The sequence below is a fragment of the Sus scrofa genome, chromosome 6, assembly GCF_000003025.6.
Source record: "Sus scrofa isolate TJ Tabasco breed Duroc chromosome 6, Sscrofa11.1, whole genome shotgun sequence".
Lineage (NCBI taxonomy): Eukaryota > Metazoa > Chordata > Mammalia > Artiodactyla > Suidae > Sus > Sus scrofa.
In genome coordinates, this window is record NC_010448.4 from 136,127,790 (window position 1) to 136,150,312 (window position 22,523).

Here is a 22,523-nt window from a genome sequence, read left to right on the forward strand (position 1 = left end):
TTTTAGTTTGACAATTAAAAAGAATGGTAATGCTGTGAGGTTTTTTTGGGGGGGGATGATAGGGACTCATTTCAAGAAAGATGATGCATTAGATTGTTGTCTCATTTTTATATAACCTATCTTCAGAAAAATAATCTTTAGTGATTCTTGAGACATTTCTGGAGTTGTAATAATAGCATTTTGTGTTTGTCTCTATTGACTAATAAATTTGATGTTTTTTTTCCTTTAGAGTGTCCCTTAAACTTTCAGGAATGTCACAGGGCTCTCAGTTATCATGTATGTGTTCTCAATTATATGAATGCTTGGACATTTTTTTAAAATGCAGTTTAGGAGTGAAAAATTTTCTGTCTTTTTTTTTTTCCCCCAACAAGATTGTATTAAGAAATTAATTTGGTTTCTTTATATACTTTTAGTTTCAAATGATTCTATTAAGCTATCATGTTCAAGAAATTCCACTAACTTTGGCTAGCTTCTTGTTTTTGGTATGTTTAGAGAATTTCTTCCTAATGATTTTGAATTATCCTACATCATATGCCTTGAATTATTATTGATCTACTTAATTTGTATTTGGCACAGCACACTGTCTCTATTTTCCTGTTCTTTTTGCTGGGTGTATTTCTAGTGTTTGAAAAGATCCTTTGGCTTTTGCCCCTGCCACAGTAAGCTAGGTCATTTTATACATGAATAATCTAATCTCAGTATGGCAATATAGAATAAAAACTTCACCTTTTCTGAATCAGAGATGACCTTATATATGGCACAGTAAATAATTTTACTATATTATTTTAGGAGTGCTTGTTTAGCACAGAGATGGAAGAATTTTGAGGGCACTGAGCACCTGTGAAAGAGTGAAATGAATACAAAAGAAACAAGTGTTTATAAACACTGACTTTACAGGCTTCAGAATTTTTCCAGCAGTATTTTATGTACTTATGCAGAGGATTTGGATAATATTTTAATTGTATTTTGATTTAAGATGGTAGCATCACCATGTTGAATCCAAAATCCTTCCATAGTAGGATTCCATTTCATTTATTATTGTTTTCTTCAAAAACACAGGTTTTAAAAAAAAATTGTAAAAGAAAGGAATTACAGCTTTGTGCGTGCAGAAACTACTCCCTTGTAAAATTATTTAGGTAGAGATTCTTAGTAAAGGATCTTGGAAAGAGGGAATAGAAAAAGTGTATCCTGTTAGGAGGGACTCAAAATGCTAAATAAAAGGAGTAATGGGTGGCTCTAAGAAAGAGAACTTTACCATTTTGCAGGAGAAAAATGCCAGGTTCCCCTAGAATGGTGGCCACATATAAACTGACATTAACTGAAATTTTCTCAATTTCTGAATTATACTATAAGCATGGATTACTTATGTGATCAGAACCCTAGCTACTAAAGATAGAAGAGATAGGGCTTAGAATGTGTGGGTGACCCTAGGTGACAGTCTTGGGAAAACATTAATTCTGAGGGAATGGAAGATACCTTCTAAGGAGAGTGGAAGGGTGTCTCTTGGAGACTTGGTAGTGAAGGAAAAGAAAGAAGCAGCTGAAGGTAAGGGTCCAAGGGAAATAAGATAAATGAAAAAAAAAGAGGCAAATTCTGTTCTCACCACTACCACTAAAAGTACTGTTTATTAAAGAAGCTACATTTCAATATAGCCACAGAAGAGGAAGAGAGCTGTTTAACTGAGAGAAACCTAATAAGCCAGCTTAATCTCCATTATTCCTCACATCACATTATAGCTTACTAATGCTGATCCTGAAAAAAAAAAAAAAAATACAAATAATTTTCAACGGAAAAAAGCCAGCATACAAAGTTACTGTAAGAAAACAAAAAATTAAAGCCAGCCTTCTCATACACACACACACACACACACACACAGAGAGAGAGAGAGAGAGAGAGAGAGAGAGAGAGAATGAAAAGAAAAGCCAATAAATAGGAAAAGTAAGGCATGATACTTGAACACGAATAACCTGCATTAAACATTCAGTTTCATTATGAAAGGACAACATGAATCAGACACTCCAAAACTCATAGTTGAAATGGACAATCAATAGGAAGATGTATGAAATAGGAGCTGACTGAACTCTGGAAAGAAAATCAACAAAAAAAGATAATCATTTCAGAAATGAAAACTAAATTACAAGGTACCCCAGGGAAGGTAGATATTACCAAAAGTTCAGTAAGAGGCATAAAGAATAGAAATGAATTAAGTCTACAAAATAGAACTGAAATAAAAAGATCAGAAAGTGATAGAGAAAATCCAATATATTTAGTTCAAGAACTTGTATTAGAAAAAACAAATGGAAAATGAATAGAAATAATATTTAAAATTATAATAAACTTTTCTGAAATAAAAGATCTGAATTTCCATATTGAAAGAACTCCTATGTGCCTGGGAGAATTGATGGATCTAGAACGATTGACCCTTAGCTAGATCCTGTATCCTAGTGTTAGACTTTAAAAGAAAAAGAAAAGACCATTGGGGCATCCCAGCCAAAAAATAATGAGTAATTTAAAATTAAAATAATTTAAATGGAAAGAAAACTTGACGTCACACTTCTAGCAACATATAGAGCAAAAAATGATGGATATTTTCAAGAAATTCAAAATGAGTAATTTAATTTATTTTGAGTCATTATAAGGAAAATAAATGTGTCTGGAACTCTTCATAACAATTAGTTGGCATTTTTTTAAGTCAAAGCAAATTGCTAGATTTCTAATATTTTTGTATCTTTTATATTGACTGAGAGGCATTTTATGAGTAAAATGAATTCCATTTTGTACGCTAACTTTATATTTTTGGAATAAACAATGCAGAGTTTTTCATATTTCTATTCTTAGAATTTGTTCAATCACTTAATCTGTGTTCATTTTTTTCAGCAGATATTTATTGAAATTTCTGGTGCCTTAACAGGAGTCAAGGCAGTGGCACCAAACTGTACTGAGTGGTCATTCTTTCCCTCCACAGACACACAGTAAAAAAACCACAAATATCCTTGACGAGGAAGGAAAACTTTTATTTGAATTATTTATCTTTTTATGATTGAGTTGTAATTTTTTTTTTTTTTTTTTTGGTCTTTTTAGGGCCACAACTGCAGCATATAGAAGTTCCTGGGCTAGGAGTCCAATTGGACCTGCAGCTGCAGGCCTGCACCACAGCCACAGCAACAGGGGATCCGAGCTGGGTCTGTGACCTACACCACAGCTCACTGGAATGCCAGATCCTTAACCCCTAGGTGAAGCCAGGTATTGAACCCATGTCTTCATAAATACTAGTCAGGTTCATTACTGCTCAGCCACAACAGGAACTCCCAAGTTGTAATACATTTTTGATACAAATCTTTTTTTCAGAGGAAGGTTTCCAAAAATTTTCTTCTAGTCTTTGGCGTTTTTTCACTTTCTTGATAGTGTCCTTTGAAGCACAAAAGTTTTAAATTTTGGTAATACTCAATATATCACTTTTCCTTTTGTTGCCTGGTCTCTGTTTTATATACCTAGAAATGTAAATAGATATTCTTTTAACTGCATATTGTGAAATGTTTAAAAATAATGTGGGTTGTTTTTTTGGGTCAATAAATACTTATTTTTAATTGTGGTAAGATATACTGTATTAGTTTGTGAAGGCTGCCAAAACAAAGTACCACTGACTGACTAGCTTAAGCAACAGGAATTTATTCCCTCACAATTCTGGAAGCTAGAAGTCCAAGATCAAGGTGTTGACAGGATTGATTTCTTATAAATCCTCTTGCCTTGACTCATAAGTTGGTCAGATCTTCCCCTGATGTCTCCATATGGTCTTTACTTCTCTTTCTCTGTCTTTCTCTTCTTATAAAGATACTATTATATTGGATTAGGATCTACCATAACGACTTCATTTAACCTTAATTACCTTTTAAAAGATCCTGTTTCCAATTACATTCCAAAGTACTCAAGGTTAGGGCTTCAGTATATGAATTTTGAAGGGACATACTTCAGCCTATAGCATATTGAACACATAAAATTGACCATTCTAACTCCCTATTCTCCCCTCCTTTGACCCTGGCAACCATTGTTCCACTTTCTATAAAACAATGTTTTAAGACAGTTTTTTCATCATTAGTGAGAGTCTTCAAAGTTCTCCCAAATTTATTATTTTTACATTAACCAGCGAAGTATACACAGACTTTTATCTAGTGGAGAGGTTTTTTATTAAGCTCTTATATCATATACAAAATTTTGTCTTTATTTGTAAATCTGTGCTTTTTTTTCTTTCTTTTTTTGGCCTTTTTGGGGCCACACCTGTGATATGTGGAAGTTCCCAGGCTAGGGGTCAATTTGGAGCTGTAGCTGCCAGCCATTGCCACAGCCACAGCAGCGTTAGATTTGAGCCCCACTGGCGACCTATACCACAGCTCATGGCAATGCTGGATCCTTAACCCAGTGAGTGAGGCCAGTATCAAACCCTCATCCTCATGGATACTAGTTGGGTTCTTAATCTGTTGAGCCACAACATGAACTCCCTCTGCCTTTGTTGGGGGGAAAGAGTCCAGATTTCTCATCATCAGATTTCTTAACTACAGCCCTAGAGACTTACACTAGTCTTGTTTGATTATTTTTCAAGGTAATTCAAGTTTTTAGTTTTATAAATTTAAAGTTAATAGGTTGATGTATAGTTTACAGGAAGAAAAAGTAAATGAAAGTTAAACGTGTTTATGTCTTACTGTTTTGAAATCTAATGTTTATTTGCTATTTTGAAAAGGGTCAGTAATTTTTAAAAACATTTTTTTCTAATGCTTTTCATTTGGTGAGATTTTATTTTTTATTCCTGCTGTGCATTTCACTGTTTTACACTGTTAGGTATATGTTATGTCAACTTTGCATCTCATTGTAAATATAGGTATTAAAGAAAATATTTTTCACATAAAATAACTTCTCAGAGAGTATTGTTGTCTTCATTTTATTCATATATTCATTCAGCAAACATTTAGTCTTTATTATATGGTAAATATTGGATATACAAAGAAGAATAAGACATGGCTTTTGTCTTCAAGGAAGTAAAAAATGTACCTAGAAGGGTCTAAATAAATTATTATATTTGAAAAAAGAGTAAACAAAGGAATTGTGGATGGTCCAAAAACGAAATGTAATGGAGAAAATCAGAGAGTCATGGAACTGCAAGGCCCACTGATATATGACCTATAGCTGAAACAATAGACTCAGGCAGAGAAGGAGTTGCCAGAGATGAGGTTTGAAAGGTTGGAGCCCTGTTTTGAGGACCTTTAAATACCGTGATAAAAAAAAAACATACCCAGTGAACAGGGAGTTCCTAAACATTTTTAAGTCTCAGAGTGAAAGATGGGATCTGAGACAATTAGCAGATGTTAGCTAGTCTTATAACGTAGTAATTAAATGGAATCTGAATGCATCTACAGTTAGGTCATTTAAAAATTATCACTAGGGAAGTTCCTGTTGTGGCTCAGTGAGTTGAGAACCCAACCCTGTATGCCCATGAGGATACAGGTTCTATCCCTGGCCTCCCTCAGTGGGTTCGGCATCTGGCCTTGCTACAGCTACGGGGTAGGTCGCAGCTATGGATGTGGCTCAGATCTGGCATTGCTATGGCTGTGGTGTAGGCCAGCAGCTGCAGCTCTGATTTGACCCCTAGCCTGGGACCTTCCATATGCCACAAATGTGGCCCTAAAAAGAAGAATATATATATATGTATACTTAGGTAGTTTTTCATATATTATTAAGTACTGATTATTTCAAATTTTGAAATTATATATGTTTTTAATGTTTCATATTTGGCATATTTAAATATTGGCATATTTTAAAATAGTGTTTACCGTAAACTTTATATTTTTTAATTTCTTTTTCCCAGCCATGAGAAAGCTGGAATGGATGAGGAACTAATGGAACCTCTGAAATATGCTGAACAACTTCCTGTAGCTCAGATAATACACCAGGTTTGCTTTTCATTTTATTCTTTTGAAAGAAACAAGATGTTTAATCTCTGAAAAGTAATTGCTATTGTTAGGTTTTTCAGAATCAATGTGCTGTAGCTGAAAGGCAATCCAGGCCATCTATTCCTATTTAGACTCCACCTATTACAGTTGGAATTCTCATTCAAAGCACAATATTAAAAGCTACTTGCTGTGTGACAGTAGAATTCTTGCTTATATAAAGTATAGGGTAGAATCAGAATTATCTTTTGTGCACTACTTAACAACAAGACTTAATTTCAGAAACCCTTCATTTCAACCACTGTATATGGTACTTGCTAGTGACAAAGAAAAAGAGCTGAAAAAATACCATTTGGGGTAATTTTTTGGAGTAGCTAAAATGAGAAAGCAATCTCTCCCTATTTCCTCTACCCCACTCTGTTATCAACTCTGATAAAGTGTAATTCTAAATGTCATGTTGGTAATTTTTCATTTCCAATTATAATGACTCTATCATCCCTTCTACATAACTGTAATCTTAGAGAAGGCAGTGAGATAAGTTTTTGAACTTAGATTTTGTACTGTAATTTTGATAGCATATGAAGTCTGCAGTGCCAGGCCAGAATCTGAGAATTTTAAAAACGGTTTGTTGATGAGAGTTATGGCCTTTAGATCTACCAGATTTTTCAGAAGTATAGATTATAAGAAATATTAAAAGCTCTTAAATGTCAGAATTTCTAAGAATTTTAATGAATTTTAATTATAATCATGGGTCTTTCCATATATCTTTGCTATCTAAAAGATTTTTTATTTAAAAGGTATGGGTTGATTAGAAGAACTACCAGGTTGAGCTTCTTAAAAGAAACAGGTTTTTACTTTAAAGTGTTGGTTGTATAGATTTTTTTCATCGACATTAAAATTGAAAATAAAATCTAAGGGAAAATTACAAAAAACGGTCAGAATTTTGTCCCATTGTGTAGTGTATATGTGGTTGGTAATCAGGTCCAGTTTATATGTCAGGAATTCCCTGGCGTTGTCAGAGCTTAAATGACCTAACAGCCTGCAAATGTCACATTTAAAATTCTGTCTTCATGCCTGACTCTCAGCATAAATGAATTAAACAGCAGAGCAGGCAGCAAGTCAATATGTTCTTAACAGTAAGAGTGAGCAGTGAAACAGTTTGTGGTTTGTTCAGAATAGGTAAATAGAATATGCCCAGAACAGTTCACCTAGAATAAAATTTGAAACAGGAAACAAGAATTAACCTTTAAGATGGTTGACTAGATGAAATGTCAGTCATGTTTTTATAGCTTGAATGAACCAATAAACTATGGTTTATGTAACAGCTGCATTTTGCTATTATACACCGTTTGAATTCAAAGATGAAAAATTTTGACCCTGGTGAAAATTTTTATGATGATCTTCTTGGCATTTTAAGAAGCTGTATTAATTTTAACACTGAGTTATAAAGATTATAATGAAATTTCTATAGTACCTGAATTTATAAAATTTCTGTTTTGACACTTGCATGATAGGGATTTCTTTTTATTTTTATTGAGTAAAATTAATCCTATTCTCAAGGGTTAACAAGGAAAGGTTATTGTTAAGCCAGACTCATATCTGTTCCTCTTGTTATTTCCCTTTACTGAGAGTGCTACAACTTTGGAACTGTTACCATTGTCTATCCAAGTGATCTTTAAGAAACATATGAGTTATGTTGCCATAACTTCATTTGTAAGTTGATTATTTGAAAGCAGTTTTTTCCCCTAAGAGAATAGTAATATATGTCGTAATTAGGTTCAGCCAATGCCACAAAGCATATTGGGAGTTCCCTTGTGGTCCAGCAGGTTAAGGATCTGGTGTTGTCACCACAGCAGCTTGGGTCGCTGTTATGGTGCAGGTTCCTGACCCAGGAACTTACACATGTTGCAAGTACAGCCAAAAAAACAAACAGAAAAATCTGTAACGTATCTAAATTATAACATTATTGTATATATATATTTTAACCTATACCTATAATAGTATGTTTTGTACTGTAGGTAACTGTTCTTCTAATCTTGAATCATGCTTTACCTATTCCTATTTTGGTGCATATCATTTTTATTTGAAATAATGTTATTTATTCACATGTCTCATATATATCTTCTCTTTGGTTGTCTTTCTGGATCTTTGATTTCTTGATATTCTTTTCCGCATCATGCGTTGTGCCATGTGTGCACATGAATAAATGGTATAGTAAGAACCAGAGCATCTCTTTTCCCTACTACCCAGGCAGTGGAAGCCGGAGCCTTTCACAGTTCAGAAGCTGAAGGAAAGGAGGAGCAGGCATAATAGGGACTGTAACATGAGGAACAACTTGAGAAATAGTGGAGAGAGAGGAATGTGTCTCAGTCAGTTGAGTAATTAATTTCTGGTGTAAGGAGTTCCCGTGGTAGCTCAGCAGTAACAAACCTGACTAGTATCCCTGAGGACGCTGCTTTGATCCCCGGCCTTGCTCAGTGGGTTAAGGATCCACCGTTGCCGTGAGCTGCAGTGTAGGTCGCAGATCTGGCATTGGTGTAGGCTGTGGTGTAGGCTGGGGGTGCCTGGGAACTTCCATATGCTGCAGGTGCAACCCTAGAAAGCCAAAAAAAAAAAAAAATCTTATAGATGTTACTTAAACTGCATTTTAAAGTGAGGAAGTAGGCAAGATTTCAGTATTGCCATTTTATACAACCAAATTATTTACTATTTTTAGGCATCCTAGAAAACATGATCGCACATCTAGGAAGCACAAGAGACTCAAATTATAAACAATGGAATTAATAAAAGAATCTGGTGACATAGCCAGATATAAGATGAATAAAACTGATAGCTTTTCCATATTTGCAATAAGCACACAGATTGGAAATGGGGAAAAGTTTTCTTTCACAATGAAAGGAACTGTGAAATACTTAGGAATAAATTTAACAAGTTAAACCTTAGCACCTGCATCATAAAAATCATGGAAACATTCCATATTATATTATATCATATTACAATACTTGCCATATTATAACAAATACTTAATGGGGCAGAGAACTTAATATCTTAAAAGTATACTTTCTCCCTAATTAGCAATTCTAATTAGAATAGAAGTAAGTTTTTTTTTAATGTTAGAAAAAATGACCACATATAGTTCATGTAGAAGAACAAATATCCAATAATAGCCAAAGAGGCTATATAAAAGAGAGATACACCCGCCTTACCAGGTATCATAATACAGCTAGATGTTATATACACTATATATATTAGCTATATATATTTAATATCTATATATATAGATATTATATGACCAGAATCATATAAATATGTATGGACAAAGGAATAGACAAATAGATTAATAAAACATAATGAAAGAGTGGATTTTTGAATTTCTTTATTGTAATTCAGAATAAGAAATACATTTTACATACATAATGAGCCTTGATGTATGTTTTGTGTATTTGTGTGTTAAAAATTAGAAATAAAAGTTTTATGAAACATTTACCCTCACTACTTACGAGGAACACTGTTTTCTTTTTCTATTTTCTGTTTTTTTAAGTGGCAAATAAAACCTACTAAATTGATTTCAAAATAAATAGTCCGGACCTGTGGTTTGAAAGACACTAGAATAGAGAATCCAGAGAAGAAAAAATTATTAATTAAATATATATTAAGATATTTTATGTCAGTAGGAAAACAGTTAAACTTTTATTTCATACTATAAAGTATGATGTAAATTATGTGTAGATTAAAGACATAAATAAATAATTTTAGAAGACAGTTTAGGCAACTGCTTTTTTAGTCTGGAAGTAGGGAAGAACTTTTTTTTTTTTTGTCTTTTTGCCTTTTCTAGGGCCACACCGGCGGCACATGGAGGTTCCCAGGCTAGGGGTCTAATCGGAGCTGTAGCCACTGGCCTACACCAGAGCCACAGCAACGCAGGATCTGAGCAGCGTCTGCAGCCTACACCATAGCTCACAGCAATGCTGGATCCTTAACCCACTGAGCAAGGCCAGGAATCGAACCCACAACCTCATGGTTCCTAGTCGGATTCGTTAACCACTGAGCCACAACGGAAACTCTGGGAAGAACTTCTTAACACAGACAAAGAAGATACATTCAGCTTCATAAAAATGGAATTTTTATGTAACACAAGATTATTGTTATTGTATTGTTATTGTATTCCACAATGTTAAAAGACTAATGTTAGAATCAAGACAAAATGTTTACAAAGACAGCATTAGCAAATTGGTTAATATCTAAAATATATGCAAAACTCTTGAAAGTTTATAAAAGACAAAAATAACTCAGTAGGAAAAAAAAAGACAAAAGAGTTGAAAAACAGTTCAGGAAAAAAAATATGAAACGGTCAGAGAGTGAAAGAAAGCCTAAAACTTAGTAAAGAAGTTCACATTACAAATTCAGTAAAATTATCGCATATCCATGAAATTGACAGAAATTAAAATCACACTTTGGAAAACAGTTTGGCAGTTCCTCAAATGCTTAAACATAGATTTACCATATGACCCACTAAAAACATGTATATCAAAAACATGCGTTTATGCAGAAACCTGTACATGAATGATCATAACAACATTATTCATAATAGCCAATAATTGAAAACAACACAAATGTTTATCAACTAATGGACAAATAAAGTATAATATATCCATGCAGAGGGCTATTATTCAGTGATAAAGGGGAATGAACATGCTGCAGCATGGGTGAACCTTGAAAACAAACAATATGTTAAATAAAAGGAGTCCATTGGATTGTGCATTTTAAAAGGGTGAATTTTATAGCATGCGAATATCTCGATAGAAATATTTTAAAAATTAATCACCCATTTCTGGCAGAGATGCTAGGGAAAAGATACTGTATACCTTGTTGGTAGATTCCTGAATTATTCCTACCTTTTTAGAAGGCCATTTTGCAACACATTTAATATATATACCACTTATGAGACTATAGCCTGTGCGATTAACATAAAATAAAATATCAACATATAAGAATCTCAGTGCAATGGTATTTGTAGCAGCCTTACTTGTGGCTGTAACAAGTTGGAGGCAATGTGCATGCCTCCCAGCACAGTTGATGTATAGTGTGTATGATTTTCAGAAGCCATAATTCATTAGAGCAAATATATGTTTTTCTGTATTTTCTTTTAATTGGATTTATATTCTTACCAACTAACCTCTTCTCCCTCCTCTTCTTTCTAGCTGATAGTAGGTAGACACCTAGGATTTTCTCTCTCTTCCACTCCTTCCTGGGATGATGGAATCACAGCTTAGATAGTAGGGAGGAGTTGACATGGCTTCATGATACTTGGAGATTCAAGGTTTTCTTTCACTGAGACACACTGTTATATTATATAGTTCTGGATTGGCATCTCTCTGAGTCAGGCTGGTATACATAGCACATCTGTTAATATTTAACCATCTCTCCACATGGATGCATAACTCCAGCAGTGTTAGAGGAAGAGAGCAGAATAGGTAATGAGAAAAACCAGCTCTTCATTTGTTGTCATTCCTTTTCTATCCTTTCCTCTTCTTCTGTTTTTCTTACTTTTCTTTCTTGCCCCTTACCCCATTTTCCTCTGTTTCATTCTTGTAAAGTTGTATGAATTCTTCCCAAACATTAGTGAGTGTTGTAGGTTATTTCTTTGGAAGGTGAATTAAATGCAATACCTGATACACAGCAGATACTGAAGAGATAAGGTAACCTTTGCTGAATTAGGGGGTCTGACACGCCAAGAAGAAAAGAGAGTTAAGAGATCTTTAAAGGTCACAAAGAGCCTATTGAGAGAGCTATTTATGATATTTAGGTTCCTTTTGTAGCCAGCAAAGTAGTATTTATTAAACATTTCTGAGTAGGTATGCAAATTGTAGACTTCATTATATGAGCCATTTAAGCAATGTAGTGGTCTTGCAACAAAATTTAAAAAGCATAAATTGCAGGGGAAAGTGTAAATTGCACTACTTTATATGAAAGTACAGCTAATCCTTTTAAGAATTTATGAAGTTAGGACATAGAATATTATGAAGAAATAGAAAATATAAAAGAATGTGATTTGGTTAACCTTGCATGCTTATAGTGATACGTTTTCTTTAGAGGTGATTATTTTTTCTCTTAATCTGTTCACTAGGAAGGCAGGTCTTACTGAAACAAGTATGGAGAAGTGGATTCTTTTCCATATAAGTAATCTTACATTTACTTCAAAGATGTTAATTTTAAAATTAAAGCACTTTTAAAAAATGGCTTAAATTTACTCTTTATATTTGAAATGTGTGACTATACTATGGTACTTTTGTAGAAAGTTGGTGTTTTTTCTTCTTTGTAAAAAGAATTGCATATGTGTCAGAAAAAATTTTCTTCCTTTTTTAAATTAGTGAGTTCAGGAGTTCCTGTCATGGCTCAGTGGTAACAAACCCAGCTAGTATCCGTGAGTATGTGGGTTCAGTCCCTGGCCCCGCTCAGTGGGTTGGGGATTCGGCATTGCCATGAGCTGTTGGTATAGGCTGCAGACATGGCTCAGATCCCATGTTGCTGTGGCTGAAAAGCAAAAAAAAAAAAAAAAAAAAAAAAAGAATTAGTGAGTTCATTTCATTGTAATTTTGATTAGCACCATGTGGAGTTTATCAGGTTATAAAATACTAACAACTAGGGAATTAAAAACATTGTCAGACTCGAGTGTTTTAAAAGGAGAAATTTGTAGTTAAGAGTAGTAGATTAGACTCAAATACATATGTTACTTAAACTTCTTCTTAAAAAGAATAAAATATTTTAGAAATGTACTTAAAAAATGAAGCCAGTAATGAATGTATAATTTAACTGTTGTTATCGTAACACTTTTTCTTTAGTATCATCTAGTTAGGCATGTGTTTATTTTTTAAAATTCTGTGCCAAGAATCAATTTTTGTTGGCCCTGACAGATATCAAAATATTTAGGCCCATACTGTTTAGATATACAGAGTTGTACTGATAGAAAAATGCAGGTAAGTCTTATGTGCAGAACAGATCTGAGCAGAATAGAAAGAATAAATCACCTAACTAGCCTCGAAACCTCAGTATGTATATGGAGTATATAAATGACAAGGATCACATCACAGATCAGTGAGAAATCAAATCATTATTCAATAAATAACGCTGTCACAATAAATTATTTAAGGGGGGGTACTAGAGTCTTTATAACATATGGAAAAAATTAATTCTGATTGTATCAATGCAAAATACGGAAAATATCAAAACAATTAGAAAGTGTCTTGGTAGGTATTTTGTGATGAGGGAATTTCTAAGCATGAACATAATGGTAAAACTACAAAGACAATTGATATATTTGACTTTGTAAAAATGTAGAACTTATGCACATCAAAACAAAAAGGTGCAAGTATCAAAGTGGAAAACTATTTTCCTCACAGAACTAACCTCTTTATATATAAAGAGCTTTTCCAAAGAGACAAGAGAAAAACCTGACCCTCCAAAGGAAACGGAGCAAAGAACTTGTACAGATATTTCTCAAAAGTTGAAATAAAAATTTTTGGCCAATAAACTGATGAAAGCATATTAACATTCATTAATGATCTAGGAGTTATTCATTTCAACCATAAAATGCCATTTAAAAATAAATCTTTTAGATTAACAAAGATATGAAAAGTAGTAACACCTAGTGACAAAGGACCTACACTGTTGGAGAGGAATGTAAATTAATATAAATTGAGGACAGTATGGTAATTTGTACCAAAATGTGTAAATACGTTTATGATCCATTTAAGTATGGCTGATTGAACCCATATTTATCCTCCTTTCTAGAAACTCCTATTAAAATGACAGTAAAGGCATAAAAATATATAAATATAAGACAAAGAAAATGGAAGAGGAGTTCCCGTCGTGGCTCAGTGGAAACAAATCTGACTAGTATCCATGAGGACGTAGGTTCAATCCCTCGCCTCACTCAGTGGGTTAAGGATCCAGTATTGCCATGAGCTGTCGCAGACATGGTTCAGATCTGGCGTTGTTGTGTGTGATAAATGCTGCTGCTGGATAAAGATCTTATGATCAGTGTTTTATTTCCTCACTCTTAACTATGAAGATAAAACCAGGGATCATGAAACTTTTGGGAAATGTCTTCATTATGAAAGACAAAGTTCAAAATAAGCAAACGGAATAAGAGAACTTAGCAAAAACCAACAATGCCAGAAACTTCATAATAACAACCACTACCACCACCGTGACTCAGAGTCCCATGCTGGTAACCATAAGCTTGTTCCAGGCCAACTTGTTATCTCCGAAGCAGGGTAAAAAAATTTCACAGTTTTAGACAATAGTTGATGAAGTCCAATGTCTGACTAATAAAAATACTAGAAAAAGAGGACAAAGGAAATGGAGAGGAGGCTATATGAAAGAAATAAGAAAACTCATAGAACTGAATGGTTTGCTAAATGCTCAATACTATGAAACAAAAAGACCCCATCCAAGGAACATCATTTTGAAATTTTAGAACAGTTAAAAATAAAACAAGGCCCTCAAAGTTTCCAGAATGGAAAAAAAAAATGAGTCCACAATCAAAAGAATAAGAATCAGAATATCATCACACTTCTCAAGAGCAATGCTTAAAATAAGAAAGCAATGGAGTGATGTCTTCAAAATGATTGACATAATAATTCCAAATTTAAGATTCTATTCAATGCTGATCATCCTTCAGATATCATGATACAGAAAAGATATTCAAACTCTCAATAAATATCTTTTTCCCATTCATCCTTTCTCAAGAAGTTACTGCAGGTATGATTGAATTGAAGAATAAACCAAAAAACCTGAAAACTTACCATCTAGAAAATAAGTAATTGATCCATCAAGGTGAGGTTCTAGTGAAATTCCCAGATTGGTAGTGAAGGGAGGTTGGGGTGGCAACTGTGTAGAAGTTTAAAAAATACAGACTTTTCCATTATATCTCAATATAACTGGGGAGGGGGGGATAATTGTCTCTGGAACCAGTGGAATGATGATAAATTATCTGATATATATATATTTTCTTTTTAGGGCCACACCATGGTATGTGGAATTTCCCAGGCTATGGGATGAATCAGAGCTGCAGCTGCCAGCCTGTGCCACAGACACAGCAACACCAGATCTGAGCCACATCTGTGACCTATACCACAGTTCACAGCAGCGCTGGACCCTTAACTCACTGAGCAGGGCCAGGGATCAAACCCACCTCCTCATGGATACTGTCAGGTTCATTACCTCTGAGCCACAGGGGGAACTCCCAAATTATCTGATATGTTTAACCACATTAAGATTCAGTAGTATCTTAAGAGTGGATTTAGTAATAGCTACATAGAAAATTAAGCCAACAGGAGATCTAAAGCAACTATTAACTTCAGGCGGGGAAAGTATAAGAAAAGATGTAGAATCAGAGTCTATTTTGTGAATCAACGCAAACAATAGTTACATAGTTATAATAACGAAACAATTGACTGTTTACCAGAAATTGGGACATAAATATATAAGGATAATAGTAGAAGAGCTAGCGGTGGGCGAGGGGGGCTGTGAGGGATAGGGAGCATGGTGGCATCAAGGAACAAACTTATCTTTCATAGGAACTCAGTGGATAATGTCTTAAGACTGAAAAACAAGTAATAGTGGTCCCTATCCTCTGCTCCGCCGTCCTGTGTGCTGTTGAATTAGCTCCTCCCTGTGTCTTCTCACTAGACTGTCAGGATCAGGCTATTCCCGGCCAAGAAGCAAAAGCAAAATCGTCCCATCCCCCAGTGGATTCAAATGAAAACTGGTAATGAAATCAGGTACAACTCGAAGAGAAGACATTGGAGAAGAACCGAACTGGGTCTATAAGGAGCCTCTGCACGTGAGGTGGCACACGTATTTACACTGTGTGGCAGTCACTTGCATCTTACCATATCACACAGAAAACAGCACAGCCACAGTTGGATACATCAGGAAATGAGTCCTCTTTGTGTTGGTGTTTCTGCATAGTGTTTTGCCTCAGTAATAAATATGTAAAGGCCTCTTCTTGGGGGAAAAGAAAAGATAAAATAAGTAATAGCAGAGTAAGCATATTCTCTAGAAATATTGGAGATAAATACCAGAAGAAACAAAAGAACTGAGATGGGTAACTCTGAAGAAGGTGAATTGGAGATGGAAGTGGTAATGGGACTGGTATGTTTTATATGAGGCTCACGTTCCTGGTTAGTTTCTAGAACAATGTTCAGGCAGTACTTTACTAGATAGAAAAATTTACTAAAGATAAAAAAATGACAAAAAAGTCAATGTCTTTGAAAAAAGTAGACAAAATTGATAACACATTTTGTTATACTGACCAAGAAAAGAGAAGAAAAAAAAATTAGCTATATCAGAAATGAAAGAGGGGGGCATCACTAGAACGTCTTCAGAAATCAAAAGAATTTTAAGTGAAAGGTCTTAAAGACCTTTTTGCCAACAAATTAGACAACTTAAATGGACAAATCTGTAGGAAAATACCAATACTAAAACTGACTCAAAAAGAAATAAAAAGCTAAATAGACTTCTCATGTTAAGGAATTGAATTTGTAAATTAAAATTTTACCACAAAATAAAGTCTGGGCCCTGATGATTTCACTGGTGAACTCTATCACACATTTAGGCAAAAAAAGATGCACAGTCTCAGAAAACAGGAGAAAACACTTCGCAGTTTATTTTGTGAGGTTAGTATACTCTGATACCAAACGCATCACAATGGAAGAAAATCACAGATAATATACCTCGTGAACATAGATACAAAACGGTAACAGAATGTTAGCACAGGAACAAAAATTTGTAAAAGAACAAACATCTAGTTTGAGGCAAAGCCAAGATTTGAACCTGGCTTTGCTCTTATATACTTGACTACACTGTACTATGAAAGCTGCAAAGGTATGGTCTGGACCCTGTGAATATGAACTGAATAATCATTGTCCTCATTTGTGAAATTAAATTTATCTTACTATCTCAGCCTGTTCCTATTATGAAACAAGCACAAATGTGCCTGCTTTAAACATCTTGATTAGAGATCTTTTAGTAGATGCTTCCCTGGGACCTAGAATATTTGAGAGATTCATTCTGGGAATCAACATCTTAAAACAATTTTATCTTCTTTATGAACTCAAGACTCTCTACTAAGGCAAAGGCTATCTGTGAACAAAAGCACAAACCCAAACATGCTTTAAGAAACTTTTAACTTAAATGTTGCATACCAATGAATACTTTGCCTTGACAGAGATATGTTATCTACTTTTTCTCTCTCTGTGTTCTTATTTATATTTCAGGCTTTCCCTGGATACCCCTATTTCAGTTATAAGGCTTCTTACAAATCCTTTAATATTTTAATATGATTAGTAGATTACAAAATCCTTATTTTTTAATGCATCTCTGTGGTGTATGTGATAATGTTATAGTGTAACCTATTCTCTTTCATTCCGATAAACTGCCCAAAAGATTGCTATAGAGCATTGTATCCATTAAAAATTTAGTATACTGGTAAGAAGTACCGGAGAGTGTCCCATTAGGCCCTGGCTTGAAACGTAGAAGATTATCTTGCAAAATGTTGCTTCCCATCCATGAAATTTTATTCTTTTTTAATCCTAGAGATATTTTTCCCCAGTATAACTAGTCCATGTAGTTTCCTGGTATAACCATTGTTTCTTTTTTGGGGTGCTCTTTATTTGAGTGGGAAAGTTCTGTCATTGTCCAAGACTGGTCTGTGCATCGCAGGATTTTTAGCATCCCAGTCCTTCAAAACACTGTTGCCATTATCACTTCCTCAATCATTGGGATACCAAACAGTGCATCACCTTTGCTGAACTCCTCTCCTCCCACAGAGGGCGGTACTAACATCAGGTTGAGTGCCACTGCAGGTAATTAATTATTTGCGGTATGTACCCACAGAAACTTTTATTTGGATGATCCAATCTCTTAATCTTACAAAGTAATCTTTTAAAATATGTGTCATTGAGAACTTCTTCCTAGTTTCCTACACTCTGGGATGTTGTCTTGGATGCTGCAATTCTAGCTTCTGTCCATATGAGATATGGATTTGGATAATTTTTCAGTTCTTTTGTCCTTGTTTATGATAGTTCTTCATCTTGTTTTATTGTAGCTATTTTGGCATTTTAATGTTCTTTTAATTCCAATAATGCTACCTCATTACAGCTACATTTTAGTAAAGATTGACTGAAGTATCTACCAAGTAGAAAAATCTCTGACATCTTCTTTTTAAAAATGTGCCTATTGAGTTCCCATTGTGGCTCAGCAGAGACGAACCTGACATAGTATCCATGAGGACGTGGGTTCACTCCTTGGCCTTGCTCAGTGGGTTAAAGATCTGGCATTGCTGTGAGCTGTGCTGTAGGTCACAGACACAGTTCGGATCTGGCGTTGCTGTGGCTGTGGCGTAGGCTGGCAGCTCCAATTCGAGCCCTAGCTTGGGGACTTCTATATGCCACATGTGCAGCCCTAAAAATAAATGAATGAGTAAATAAGTAAATAAAAATGTGCCTATTGAATTTTCCTTACCTGGAAGTTCATCAAAGGCTGAAAGGGACTGACTATTACTGCTTTAAGATCTTACTGAGCTTTCCTTAATCATGGACCTTAAAACTGAAGTCTAGTGAAAAATAATATACTGCTTATATTATTTTCTTTCAAATTTTAAGGCAAGTAATGAAAATTAAACTACTTGAAGGTCATATGCTATTCCTTTAATATTAACTGGGATGTGATTTTAAATTCATATAAATTAATTTCAGCTTTCATATTATTCTTAATGACAGTAACTTCCAAAAATGTCATTTTTCTAGGAATAAATGAAAGTGTAAAGCTATTTGAAAATAGTGATCAATATTTCAATACAGATATTTCATCAACTTATATAAGTTTGAAAAATTCTTGCCATCTATAAATTTGTCATCATAGTTTCTGATACATTAAATTTCTGTATTAGAAGTGAAAAGTCATTAAGTATTCCAAAATAAGAACAGATAGCAGTTTTCACCAAATGTATAAAGATTTTAAAAATGAGACTAGTTGGTATTGGTGAAGAGGCAGTGAGATGAGCATACTCGTAAATTGCTGATGGAAATGGAAGTTAATGTAGCCTTTCTGAAAAGTAGTTATTCGTGTGTGTGTATTTATAACTAATAATAGTAATTCTGCCTCTAGGATTTTTTTCAGAAGAAGGAATTAGACTAGGACAGAAAGACTTATGTTTATAACTGTTATGTTCATCAGCATTTCTTAGGACCCAGCATAATGTAGTAGAATGGACTGGGATTGAATCCAAGCTTCACCACCTAATAACTGGTCTTGGCCAAGTCTCTTAACCTTTCTTTTGCATTTATACATTGGAAATATGATGATGATGATGATGATGATGATGATGATGATGACGTCAATGACAATGACAACAACAGTAGCAGAAATGAAGACCATGACAGCTTCATCTGGGTTAAATGCTGCTAAATAAACCTAATTAGGTCCCTTTTCAATTTTTCCATAGCAGATGTTGCATATATTTGCTACAGTCTTTGTGCCTCTGCCTCACTTCTGTCCCCTTTCATATTCAGTATGTGACAGCCCCCTAAGTCTTGAGAAAATCCTGGTCATTAGGTAAAATCACCTTCAGTATACCTTCCCTTTCAAACTCCAGTACCTTCAAACTTATTTGTATCTTCATGAATCTTCATTTTTTTTTTTTTTTGTCTGAAAGACCGTGGAAGAAGTGTGTGAACTGTATCAGAGATAACCTTGCTCACGCAATTATGAACGTTGTTCCATCAGTTATGCCTTTCTGTCCTGTCTTTACACTCTCCACTGCTGACCAGATTCCTACTGGACTGGCACTCCCTACTGTTTCATATACTATAGTGGTTTTCAAATATTACTCACATACCAGTAACCCCCAAATGTTTTCATCTCCTTCTTTAGTTACAAAACAGTATTCTATTGCATATAAGACAGCTTTACCTGGATCTTCAACCCATTGTCTAAAACAGAATTCACCCCTTTCCTAATGGTTCTTCTATTACGTTCTATATCTTAATGCAATTGTATCCTCAATTATATTGGTTAAGAATCTTGGTTTTATTTTTTTTTCTCTGTTTCCTTCTTCCATCCCTCCCTTATTCTCTCCCTCCTTCCCTTCCCCTTCCTCTCACAATATTCATATATAATTTGTTTTTGATTTTGATGATTCTGTCCTTTAAATGTATCTCAAATTCATCTACTCCTTTCCATAATTGTTGTGCACCTGCAAACAGTTGTAAAATATCATATTTCACAGTTAATCATAATCATCATCAGAAAACAATTAGTATCATTGAAAATGTTATCATTTTCATTTTATGCATGGATAAACTTAGGTTCGAAATGGAAGTCTTTGTTTAAGATCTTCTATCTTGTAAGTGACAAAGCCAGAATTTGGATACAGGTCAGTTTGATTTCAAGGTCCTTCTCTTGACTGTATAGCTGTACTTTCTCTTATCAACACCAAAAAAGTTCTTGCAGGGTAACTTTGTCCCCAGGAAATTTGATGAATGTGATGTCAACAGATGTAATACATGTTATGCTTAATTGAAACTATTTTGAAAGAACTAATTGTCAGTAGAAATCATTCAGTATTCAGCACATGAGGAACATTTTATTTAGAAACTGGCCTAAAGAGAGTCACCCTCTTCACATTTCTGTTCCTGATTTCCTTCTCTAATCCCAGTTGTCCTTGGCTCCCCAATGAGGGTTTGAGACAAGGTCGAGATCTGAGGGGATGGCGGATTAAGAGTGATAGGACAATGTGCTGAAGGTCACCTTTACTCATTTAAGATTATACCTTTAGTTGACTCACTTGAATCAAGAGAGAAGTTTCTTCTGGAGTTCCTGTTGTGTTCCTGAGTGGGTTAAAGACCTGACGTTTTCTCTGTAGGGATGCAGATTTGATCCCCAGCCTGGCTCAGTGGCTTAATAAGGACCCTGCTTTGCTATGAGCTGTGGCATAGGTCACAGATGTGGCTCGGATCTGGTGCTGCTGAGGCTGTGGCATGGGCCCCAGTTGCAGCTCGGATTCAACCCCTGGCCTGGGAAATTCCACATAAGGGAAAAAAAAAAGTTTCTTCCATGTGGTGAATCTGAAGATCTATATTTAGTTCAAATAGTTCAGCAACATTAAGTACTTTGTAGTCTTTTGTGAACTATCTTGATAATGTAACAACCACTTATAAGGATGATTTTCAAAAACATTTTCCATGAAACTGATGATAAAAAGCACATTTGTAATATAATTCATTTACTGTTTCCCTGTATTAATTCTTTGTCTCTTCTCTACTACAGAAGGCAGCCTGATAGATAGAGGTTTGTCCAAAGTTGTAAGAAAAATGCATGTCAAAGAGCTCAAATAGTCTCTCACCTGTATGAGTGAACCTTGAATACTTGAGAATTATTAGCTACACACAACTAAAATAAATAATCAGCAATTAAATCAACTAGACAAATACACATTTCTTTCACAAGTCAAAGTAATTTGGAGTTCATCACATTTAGAAAGCAAACATCCCTAATGAATATTAGTCATTTGACCCTTTGTGTTGCTTTGAATATTAAGATCTTGGTAGTAATTAACTTTACGCCCTGTACATTATAGCTTTATTATCTTAGTTACTAAGACAAAAGGCTTTTAGAAGAATTTTTGGTTTTTCTTCATAGAAAATATAACCCTTTTTTTCTTTTAAAATATTTGACATAAATAGTTGGCTTATTAAATATATTTTATAATGGATTTTTATTTTATTAATAGATACCATGATGTAATCATAATAGCAACTCTAAATTTGAGTTTTGGTTTTTAAAAATTCATTGTAATTTGGTAAATGTCTCATCTTCCGAATATAAAGAATGATTTCATTTTCTGTATTCCATTATATCAAAATGTTATCATATAACTTCTAATATATGATTGGATTTTCTGACTATCCTTGTCTTAACAATGTGTAAGACCATAGTATTAGGAGCATAAATGTGCTTTGGTGGAGGATTCTTGGTGTTTGAGAAAATATTGACTTTCCAGGGGTTGAAGCAAAAAATACTAGACGAGGAGATGGGCCATTTTCCACTTTCAGGATATGGAAAAGTAATGTGCTTCTTGGTTAGTTCCCTAGCTATATCTTTGTACCTATTTTTTTCTTTTCTTTTTTTTCTTTTTTCTTTTTTTTCTTTTTTCTTTTTGGTCTTTTTTTGTCTTTTCTAGGGCCTCACCTGCAGCATATGGAGGTTCCCAGGCTAGGGGTCTAATCGGAGCTGTAGCCGCCAGCCTACGCCAAAGCCACAGCAACACCAGATCTGAGCCATGTCTTCGACTTACACCACAGCTCTCGGCATCGCCAGATCCTTAACCCACTGAGTGAGGCCAGGGATCGAACACGTAACCTCATAGCTCCTAGTCGGATTTGTTAACCACTGAGCCACGACGGAAACTCCAATAAAAATCTGTATATAAGGAAGAAAAAGTACATTATACAGTGAAGAAAATAGAACCATATCACGCATGCATATTATATCCTGTGATTCTAGTAGGAAGGTTTTATT

General features: G+C 34.5%; 1 protein-coding gene and 1 pseudogene across 1 annotated transcript in view; both read left to right on the top strand.

Moving 5' to 3' along the window:
* The window catches only part of PIGK (phosphatidylinositol glycan anchor biosynthesis, class K), a 117,241-nt gene that overhangs the window by 69,794 nt on the left and 24,924 nt on the right, over positions 1-22,523 (top strand). Inside the window, 1 exon segment of the mRNA NM_001032358.1 lies at positions 5,858-5,942. Within this exon segment, the coding sequence (NP_001027529.1) occupies positions 5,858-5,942 (85 nt within the window).
* Positions 12,911-18,275, top strand: LOC110261118 (annotated as a pseudogene).